At 67.5% G+C, this 9,508-nt stretch overlaps 2 protein-coding genes across 2 annotated transcripts; both read right to left on the reverse strand.

The window, feature by feature from the left end:
- Window positions 1–3,376: 3,376 nt before the first annotated feature.
- CHLNCDRAFT_134372 (hypothetical protein) lies at window positions 3,377–5,098 on the reverse strand (the record flags this gene model as incomplete). Its single annotated transcript, XM_005847391.1, has 7 exons — window positions 3,377–3,427; window positions 3,542–3,655; window positions 3,875–3,929; window positions 4,050–4,132; window positions 4,334–4,462; window positions 4,690–4,772; window positions 4,903–5,098. 7 exons carry the CDS (start codon window positions 5,096–5,098, stop codon window positions 3,377–3,379), a joined length of 711 nt encoding a protein of 236 aa, XP_005847453.1.
- A 1,209-nt stretch (window positions 5,099–6,307) lies between these two features.
- Window positions 6,308–8,056, reverse strand: CHLNCDRAFT_31300 (hypothetical protein). Its single transcript, XM_005847392.1, has 4 exons — window positions 7,897–8,056; window positions 7,536–7,690; window positions 7,119–7,199; window positions 6,308–6,910 (listed from the first exon to the last, which is right to left on the reverse strand). Exons 1-4 carry the CDS (start codon window positions 8,024–8,026, stop codon window positions 6,746–6,748), a joined length of 531 nt encoding a protein of 176 aa, XP_005847454.1. The 5' UTR covers window positions 8,027–8,056; the 3' UTR covers window positions 6,308–6,745.
- Window positions 8,057–9,508: the final 1,452 nt, after the last annotated feature.

The raw sequence follows: 9,508 nt of genomic DNA on the forward strand, positions 1-9,508 counted from the left end.
AGGGAGGGTCGCCGTGCGGGCACCCAGCGGAATCCTTCAACAACCCCACATTGTCGTCCAGCTCGTACCCCATCGCCTCCAGCCCCAGGCCCCACACTTGTGCCGGGCAGAAGCTCTCATCTGTCTGCAGGCAGGGCGGCAGGCCAGCGTTTTGAACCCTTGTGAGCGACGAACCAGCAGGAGGCTCCAGCTGCACCTGCAAATGCTCCCGCAAGCCATTTTTCAGTCAGGCATGCACCACCACCAATCGGTGCTGCTGCACACCGAGTAGATGACGTCGCCTTCTGTGACGCCCACGCCTTCAGGATAGGTGGTCGGCCTGTAGCCAGCAGCTTGCAGCAGCTCCACCATTCGAGCCGAGCGCCGGGGCCCGATCAAGGAGATGTGCCGCAGCACGTGCAGCAGGGGGCATGCCACGTCTTCACCAAGCCAGTATACATCGGAGAGTGCGTCTGGAGGGACTGGTGGCGGTGGAGCCGCTGCCAGCAGCGCTGCCAGCACCTCTACGCTGCCCTGAGCAATGGCAGCGTTGACAGCTGCCAGCGTCACGCTTGCCCCAGCCGCCACCAGCAGCGGCACCGCCTCTGGGCAGTCGCCGGCTGCTGCGGCATGCAGCATGCCGACGCGCTTGCGGTAGGTGGGATCCGTATCCTCTCTAAACCATTACCACTCTGGCTTTTGCTGCTTTTTAGACTTGAAAATCACACGGACATCCACCCCGCTGTCCAGCAGAGACCGCGCCGCTGCCATGTCGCCGTTGGCCAGGGCAAGAAACAGCGCCTTCTCGGGAGAGCCTCCAGATAGCTGCGAGCCCGACATGTTTGCAAGGAACAGGCGGCCTGCAGAGACGAAGAGAGAGGAGCAGCCTCCGGCGTGGCCGCTGCAATCCGGCCCCCACACCGCTGCCGCCCCTACTCGGCCACCCGCTGCCAGGCAGTCATGCTCGCAGCCTGCATGTGCAGTTGGCCGCCTTGCCGTGCGGCAAGGCGGCCGTGCGCACCTTCTGGCCCCTTGGTGCGTGTACACGAGACGGCTGGCAGGCCAGGTATTGAGCGCAAGCCAGAAGGGAGGCAGGGAAATTCGGAGGACAGAGGAAGGCGCACCAGGGAGCCCAGTGGGCACGCTGCGGCGTCAGCGCCGCCAGCGCAGCACACCTACAAGTTTTCGCTCCTTTAAAAGGCCTAAGGTTCTTAGCTTTACAGTGAATGTATCATTGGTCGGTAAAACCAGTGTATCCTGCTGCTCCTCCTCCATCCAGAATTCGGAATAATGCTAGTTCTGAGTCGTGAGTTCATGAGCTTGATCAAGCCACAGCCTTGCAGCTGGCCTGGCATGGCAGGCCCGACAGCGCCGTCGCGGTGCCGTGCCAGTAGGGCGCCCGCGCCGCCCGGCCCTTGTCCGAGCGCCGCCCATCCTTGCGCGGGCCGGGGCGGTGCAGGCACACCATGCGGCCATGGTACTTGCGCCACGCCTCCGCCGCCGCCTCCGCCTGCGCCAGCTGAGCCTGGGCCACCGCCTGCTCTTCCTCAGCGGCACGCAGCCCTGCGCGGGCCCCCTCCAGCACCCGGCAGCAGGCGGGCAGCGCGGCCGCGAGCTGGCGCTGCAGCGACGCCAGCTGCGCGGCGGCCTCCACCTGCTGATCCGCGCGCTGGCCGCGCGCCTGCTCCAGCCGGGCGGTGGACGCCTGGAGCCGCTCCTCAACGATGACCAGCTGGCCTGCAGGCAGGCAGAGGCATAGGGAAGCCCCGGTCAGCCATTCACGCATCAGGCAGCTGTTGGCGGCAGCAGCAGCGACATGGTGAGCACAAGGGAGCAGGGCGCCGCTCACGCTTGGCCTCCGGCAGGCTGCGGTGCAGCTGCTCCAGCTCTTGGGCCTCCCGGCTCAGCTGCCGCGCCTGCTGCGCCGCCAGCTTGCGCGCCGCCGCCAGCTCAGCGCGCGCTGTCGCCAGCTCAGCTTCCACACCGCCCCGCGCATGGTACAGCCAGTTGGTGTGCAGGGAGAGAGGCAGGGGATTGGGGTCCTTGGCAGCCTGCTGCTGCTCCTCTGAGGCTCGTGGCTGCCGCTGGGGCTGGGGCCGAGGCACTGCAGGCTCCCGCAGCAGGTGGGACTGGGAGCGAGGCAGCAGCAGCAACCGCTCGGCCTGGGAGCTGCCACGGCTGGAGCCGGGCAGGAGGGGCAGCGACTGCTGGCTGTCGCGGCGGCGCAGGCCCCTGCCCTGCCCCGCCGCATCGCTGGGGACCGCCTCGTGCACGCCCAGCCTGGTGCTGCCACCCAGGCGTGGCAGGCTGACGTGGTGGCTTCTGCCGTCGGCGGCCGGCTGGTGGCTGTGCTGCTGGCGCAGCCCGCCCCAGCCGGGCGACTCTGGCTGTGCCGGGCTGGGCGCTAGGTGGGCCCAGGCCGGCGACAGTGCTGGAGGGGACGGCGGTGCGGGCCAGCTGGAAGCTTCGCTGGTGGGTGTCGCGGTGGAAGCGGACTCCACCTCGGGAGCGGGGTCAGCGGCGCCGTCTGCTGCGGCCTGGGCCTCGCCGCCAGCTGCAGTCGGGGCCTGGCAGTCCTGTGCCTGCTCTGCAGGCTCCGCCACGCTGGATGCTGAGGAGGCGGCGAGCGACGGCCCTGCAGAGGACAGCCCTGCGCCGTCCGCCTGCTCCACGGCGGCCGCCGCGGAGCTGTCCTGCGACAGCTTGCTGCTGTCCCAGCGGCTGAAGGGGCGGCGCAGCCAGCCAAAGGCCAGAGGCTGGGCGGCGCGAGCGGTGGAGCAGTCGATGTCCGCGTCCGCTGCCGCCGCCGCCGCCGCCGCCGCTGCCGTCGCCGCCTTGTCAGACTCCGACGGCTGCACGCGCTTGTGTGGCCCACCCAGCGCCTTCACTTGCCAATGCAGCAAGGACAAAGGAGTAAGGGGCCTTTGTAAGCATCAGGGAGCATCTGCAGATGGGCGGCGCCGCCGCGGCACACAGCAGGTCTGCGCTCACCTTGATAAGCCAGCCGGAGTCCCTCTGCACCTTGGGCTTGGTCTGTGGGGGCTCCTCCTCAGCCGGGCCTGCACGGGCGCCACAAACGCGTCTGTGTCAATCTCGCAATTGCGAACAAGAGGAGGGATCCCTCGCCCATGCAGGGCACCCCGCCACATCCTTACCTCGTGCAGATGGGTTGCGGAAGGTCAGAGCGCGCTTGAACCGCCGTCCAACCACCATCGCGCCAAATGTAGACGAATGGGTTGCTTGCAGCTTCGTGCTATTTCCACAGGGTGCTGTTACAAGTGCTGAGACAATGCAGCATCAAGGGAGGCCCGTGCAGATGTGCGGCGGGAGCTGGAAAGAGCGGCGCCCGCCAGACGGCGCCGGCGCCAATTCCGCCGCCTGCCTCCCTGCCGGCTCCTCAGTGCACCATGCCCTCCAGCGCCTGCGCCAACTCCAGGAACGACCGCGGCTGCACACAGCGGCAGGCACGGGGAAGGCGTGGAGTGAGGGCAGGGACAGGCACTGGGTAGCCGGCAACCAAACAGAGCAGCAACCAACCATCACGCTGCGCTGTGCTGCGCACCCCGAGCGTGTAGCAGCCCGCCCTGCTGGGCATGTGCGCCAGCCAGCCGTCTGTCGCCAGCTGCGCCAGCACCGTCTCCCGCTCCTTCATGGACAGCTTGCGCACCTCATCCGCCTGCGCAGGCAGCGGCAGGTATCAGTCACACACATGAACAGCAGTGTCAGGTAAGCAGCAAAGCTGCTGTGGGCACGCTGCCCGCCTGTACTGCCAGCGTACCCCCAACTGTCACATGCACCGCACGATCCATGCACACCAGTAAAAAGCTGGCAGCATGATGGGCAGCTGCCAGTTCCCGCCAAGCAGCAGCGCATCCCGGCATCCAGAGGAGAGCACCTGCTGCCGCACCGCCGCCGCCTCCTCTTCCTCTGCTTGCGTGGCCGCATCCGGGCTGCGGCACAGCAGTCGCAAGCTGTGCAACAGCATCAAGCCACTAGCCTTCGCAGCAGCAGCACAAAGACGCGCGACGATTGGCGCGGGCTGCCACATGAGCATCACCACCATTCCGCACCTGATCTGTATGTACAGCGCCTGCTGCGAGGTCAGGTAACCAAGCCCCTGGTCCGCCGCTGAGGATGCAACCATCTGGTCAAGCTGCAGCACAAACAGTGCGGCGGGAACGCGCGTACAGCGGACTGGCAAAGGCGCAGGCACAGGCCAGCACAGTCAGGAGGAGCTGTGCGCACATCACAGAGGCTGGGACATGCGTGGGGCAGCTCGGCAGCCACAGCCTCGGCAGCATCTGCCTGCCACACCCAGCTCTCCCGCCAGCCACCCGCCGGCCCGCCAACCCACCAGTGCGCGGAAGTAGGCTGTGATGCGTGTGTCGGGCTTGCCGTCCTTGGCGCCCCGGTACTTGGTCGCCCGCTTGCTGGGCTCATCGCCCTCGCGGTTCACAAACCCGAGGTACCACTCGCCGTCGCCCTGCTGGCGGCGGGCAGCAGGCAGCGCGGTCGGCAACAATGGAAGTGTGCGCAAAGGCGACACGGCAGCAGGTGCCGTGGACGGCAGGCGGGCCATGCCAGGCTGGGGCGGAGCTCCCCCAGGTGGGTGCATTGCAGCGTGCGATGCAGCTGAGGCTGGGGCAGCCTGGATCATCTGCGAGCCGTATGCAGAAAAGGCGCAGGCGCAAGGGCGCAGGCGGGGCGCACTGGATACTTCACGCGCCGCAGCTCAAACTGCGCAAAGTTGAGCTGCTGGTTGATGTCTGCCATGAAGTGCAGGTAGTTGCCGTCTGCAGGGCAAGATTCATCAAGAGTTCAATGCGGCAGTGAGGCTCAGGGCACAGAGGTGCGGAGGACAACGCAACACCCGTGCCGCCGTGCCCTCGAGTTGGCCAAGCCTGCGGCTCCTGCGGTGCGCACCGTGCGCGGCGCCGGTGATTTGGCGGTACAGCTCCTTGGCGTCGCTCTCCTTGAGGTACTGCCGTCCCATGATGGCCTGCAGGAAGCAGTGGCGGTAGACGAGGCCATCTGCGCCGCCCGCCGCCCGCCCCCCGCCGCCGGCAGCGGCTGCTGCGGCTGCTGCTGCTCCTGCTGCCGTCTTCCGCTTGGGAGGCATCTGCGAGTGCCTTGGAGAGGAGAGCGAGGCGCGAGGAGAAGCGCGGAGAGTGTTGTGATAGGGAGGCCGGGATGCGAGGCGGGGCGCCTGCCGCAGTTATGATAAGCGTGATGCACCTTCAGTGATAAGAGGTCCTCGGAGGACGATTCATTTTGAGCCTGCGTTGCGTGCTGAGGTGCCGCAAGGTGCCACCCTCCACCCCCTCGTCTTGGACCGGCTCTTTCGTGCTGTCTGAAAGCATTCCAGCTCAAAACCAGAGTCGCCGCCTCCCTCCCTCAGCCCTACCAACGTTGCTGCCCCACCCCACCTGCCTGCCGCTCCTGCCGCCGAAGCACGCACCCATGGAGGGCCTGCGCAAGGTAGGAGAGAAGATTGAGGATGTGGCGGGGCTGCCACACCACCCCCACCCGCGCCAGCCCGCGGCGGCCGCCGCACCTGCGGGCGAGCCCGACTGGGCGACGCATGATCACTACCCAGGTGTGTGCTGCCATGCAAGCACCCTGTCCATCCACAGGAAGCTGGGCACCCTTGCCCATGCCTGCCTTGAGGCCCTGCCCGCTGTGCAGGGTCCCCGCCTTCCGGCCAGCCCCGCCTCTACCCAGACGACACCGCCGAGGCTCCCAAGGCACGAGGAGCCTGCTGGCTGCATGCACCATACATGTACATGTTTCCATGGCATGTGCTGGCAGCCGAGAGCCGCGAAAGGAGCGCCCCTGCCTCCTTCCTTAAACGCCCCGCAGGCCAGCGCCGCGGCGGCCCCAGCATATGCCCCCGAGGGCCCCGCTGCCACCGGCAAGCACCACCTCGACCTCAGCAAGATGTCGCCGCGCGCCCAGGCCATCATGTGAGTGTGTGGGGTTGGGCCCAGCATTAGGCCTCGCTGTCCCGCCCAAATGAAGGAGCAGCCAGGTAGGGTACGATGCGATTAAAGTGTGGGGTTGAGCCCAGCGTGGACAGCACGCTGTGCGAAACCCCACGCTGCCCTCTGCCGCCACGGTGCAGGCAAGAGGTGGGCAGGGAGCTGGAGGAGAGCCCCGAGATCATCACTTGAATTGCCAGCTGCCCACGGCAAATGTGTGCTGAAGCAGCGCAGGCAGAGGCAGGAACAAACAGCTGCCCACACCATGGGCTGTCCTAGCCCGTGCAGCTGGTGTGGGGCTATGGCAAGGCACCCACTCCTCGCCAGGACGGTGACACTCTCACGCTGCGGATGCAATTGCGGTCACAGCTAGCAGCACGTGCATTGCAAAACGAATGAAAGGAAGTGAGGGGGGGTCAGGGGACCGACATGTAAGCGGCTATGGCCTAAAGGAAGTATTGTTCATCACTCCTTGCTGGAAGGAAGCGCACGGGGGAGCAAAAGGAGCGCAAGAATGGGAGAGGGCGCTCGGCGCTGCCGGCAACTGAACTGGGGAGGCTCTCGCTGGGAGGGAAAACAAAAAGGCCGGCTGGTGGAACAAGCACCTTGCGCTGCACGCGGTGGACGCGCCGTGCTACGCTGCGCTGTCCTCCCTAGGCCTTAGCGCTCAGCGCGCGGGCAGGGCCCGCCGCATGGCATGCCGCAGGGGCCAGTGCATGGCCACAGCCCGCCGCCCGCCCCGCAGCTGGGCGGCCTGCGCGGGCCCGCGCCGCGGCGCGCCGCACGCCTCAGTGCTTGGCCACCGTCTCAAAGACCCGGAAGTAGGTGGGGAAGGTCTTGCGGGTGCAGCCGGGGTCCAGGATGGTGACGGGCACGCCGCACGCGGCCACCAGGGAGAAGGCCATGGCCATGCGGTGGTCGTCATACGTCTCGATCGCCACCCCGGGCTTCACCTGCTTGGGTGGGGAAGGAGGGAGGGGCAGGCGTGTGTGAGGCAGGGATATGGGCTGAGAGCCAGAGCCAGAGATACCGAGTGTGTGTGTGCGTGGTGCGCGTGTGAGAGAGAGAGGGATTTGAGGAGTTGGGGTTGCAGCAAACAGGCGGCGGTCGCGGGGAGTGGCGGCTCCAGGATGACGACTGCAGCGGCGGCACAGCCCTCACCTCCTTGGGCGGCGTGATGACGCAGTAGTCGTGCCCCTCCTCCACGCTCGCCCCCAGCTTGGTCAGCTCCGCCACGATGGCCTGTGGGAGCGGCGCAGGGCAGTGCGCGTGTGGGTGGCGGCTGGCTGACCCGGAGGCGCAGGCGCGGGTGGGGCAGGCGCCACGGGGTGCAGGCGCCCAGGGCGGGGCAGCGGCGTGCCAGGATGGGCCTGCCCAGGTGCCTGGCGCTCACTCCTGGCCTCCCCCTGTCCTCTGCCTCTGCCCCGCCCCCACCCAGGCCAGGTATGACTACTCAGACGCATCCAGCTCAGCCCCTCCCGCACACACCCCAAGGCTCACACTCGGTGCAGGCACCCCTCCCGGCCCCACCCCCACCCCTAGGCTGGCACTCGGTGCAGGCGCCCAGCCCCGCCGCACCTTCATGCGCTCCGTCTCCTTCACCCGCCAGTTGTACACGTCCCGGATGGCGGTGGCGCCGTCGGCCAGCAGCGCCGCCACCGCCGCCGTCATGGCGGCATCGGGGATGTCGTTGCAATTGTGGTCAATGGCTTTGAGCTGGCCGCGGGGCGGGCCTGCACACGGGGACGCGCATCGCGCATGGTGGCAGGGGGTGTTGGGGGTCGGCGAGGGGCCACGGGGCGGGGGCGGGGACGGGGCAGGCTGAGGAGGGGAGGAGGCGCAGCCGCGGCGGGGGGCGACAGCGGAGCGCTGCATGAGAACACACACACACACACAGAAAACAGAGAACAGGCGCAGCCCAGCCACCCTGCGGGCCCACCTGTGATGGTGATGGAGTAGGGCTGCCACTCCACCGTGGCTCCCATGAGCCCCATCACCTCGGCAAACCGCACGTCGCCCTGCAGGCTCTCGCTGCCGCACCCCTCCACCGTGATGGTGCCGCCAGTCATGGTGGCGCCAGCCAGGAAGTAGGAGGCTGCGACGGGTGGAGGGTGGGGTGGGGAAGGAGGGGAAGAGGGGCAGGGAGAGTGAGGCAGGGAGAGTGAGGTGGGGAGGGATGATGAAGCTGGCACGTGATGCGGGGAGAGCGAGGCTGAGGCTGGAAGGTGGGGCGGGAGGGCAACACGCGGCGGCGGGATCATGGTGAGACAGCTGCCCTGGCTGCCGTCCCGGCCTGCCAAGGCGTGGAGCAAGGAAGGGCGCCAGCAGCTTCATCGAGCAGGCACGCAGGCTGGGGGCAGGCAGGCAGGCAGGGGGTGCAGGCTGGTGGCATCGGCAGGGGGGCAGGCAGGCACTTTGGTGGCGCACCGTCCCTTCTTGGGCAGCACCAGGGCGCAGCCGTTCATGAACTCCACCTGCAGAGCGGGCGGGGACAGCAAAGAAATCAGCCTTGCTGCAGCCTCGCCCAGCAAGCCAAGCAATCATGTGTTTTGCAAGCAGTAAGGCATGGGTGGCGCCAGCGGGCGCATGTCGGGCTCACTTTGAACTCGCGTGTGGCCATCAGCTCCCTGGCATCAGACCAGCCGTTGCTGATGCACAACTGGTTGTATTTCAGCACAGCCGCGTTGCGGACGGCGCGTAGCAGGCCGAATGACTGCAGCCACCAATGCAGACAAGGTGTTGGCTGGTGCAGGCAGGGGCTGGCCGGGCCAAGCAAGTGCAGGGCTGGCACGAGTGTCAAGTGGGGCAGGTGGTGGGCGGCGGCATTTACCATGGACTCCTTCTTCCCCCTGTAGTTGAAGCAAGGCATGTTGTTCGCCACCCAGGCAATGAACTTTGCCATGATCGTGACCACCTGCATCGCGTCCTGCGCTGCTGCCAGGGTGAAGCCTTGAATGTTGCAGAAGGCCTACATGTGCACAGGGGGAAGGGGGGTCGGGGGGCGGGCCCAGGCAGGCCAGCAGGCTGGTGCTACCTGGCGGGGCGGGGCATAGCTGGGTTGGTTGGCTGGTGCGCTGGCGGCGCCGAGCTGCCTGTGGCAAGCAAGGTCACCTCCAGCTTGCGCAGGTGGCTGTCATACGACTTCAGCGTTTTGTCCTGCAGGCGCTTGTGGGACTTGCGGGCCAGCTCTGCGCGCTCCTCCTCGGTGTACCTGCAGCAACGGGGGCTGCCAGCAGGCGAGGAAGTGAATGCCTGCAGGCAGATCCGGCAGGTCCGGCCGGCAGGGAGGCAAGCAAGCACGCACTCGGGGTTGCGCAGCTTGACGGCCTTGCCGCTGCTGCCCCGCCGGCGCTTGTACGCTGGGGCATCGGGCGAATCAGCCTGGTGGCTGCCGCTGTCGGCGCCTGCCTCTGGCGGTGCCCTGCCCAGCGCTGCCGCAGCCGCTGCCCATTCCGCGTCTGCATCGCTGACGGCGTCCTCATAGTCGCTGTCGTCCTGCTGCTGGCTGGGGCTGCTGCAGGGGCTGCTTCTGCAGCTGCTGGGCCCGCGGG

Source organism: Chlorella variabilis (assembly GCF_000147415.1).
Source record: "Chlorella variabilis unplaced genomic scaffold CHLNCscaffold_11, whole genome shotgun sequence".
NCBI classification, from domain to species: Eukaryota; Viridiplantae; Chlorophyta; class Trebouxiophyceae; order Chlorellales; family Chlorellaceae; genus Chlorella; species Chlorella variabilis.

Coding starts and splice junctions, on each gene's coding strand:
- CHLNCDRAFT_31300 (XM_005847392.1), bottom strand. CDS start 8,026: ATGACTGGCGGCACCATCACGGTGGAGGGGTGCGGCAGCGAGAGCCTG. Junction 7,200..7,535: donor AGGAGACGGAGCGCATGAAG/GTGCGGCGGGGC, acceptor CCGCTCCCACAG/GCCATCGTGGCGGAGCTGAC. Junction 6,911..7,118: donor TCATCACGCCGCCCAAGGAG/GTGAGGGCTGTG, acceptor CCACCCAAGCAG/GTGAAGCCCGGGGTGGCGAT.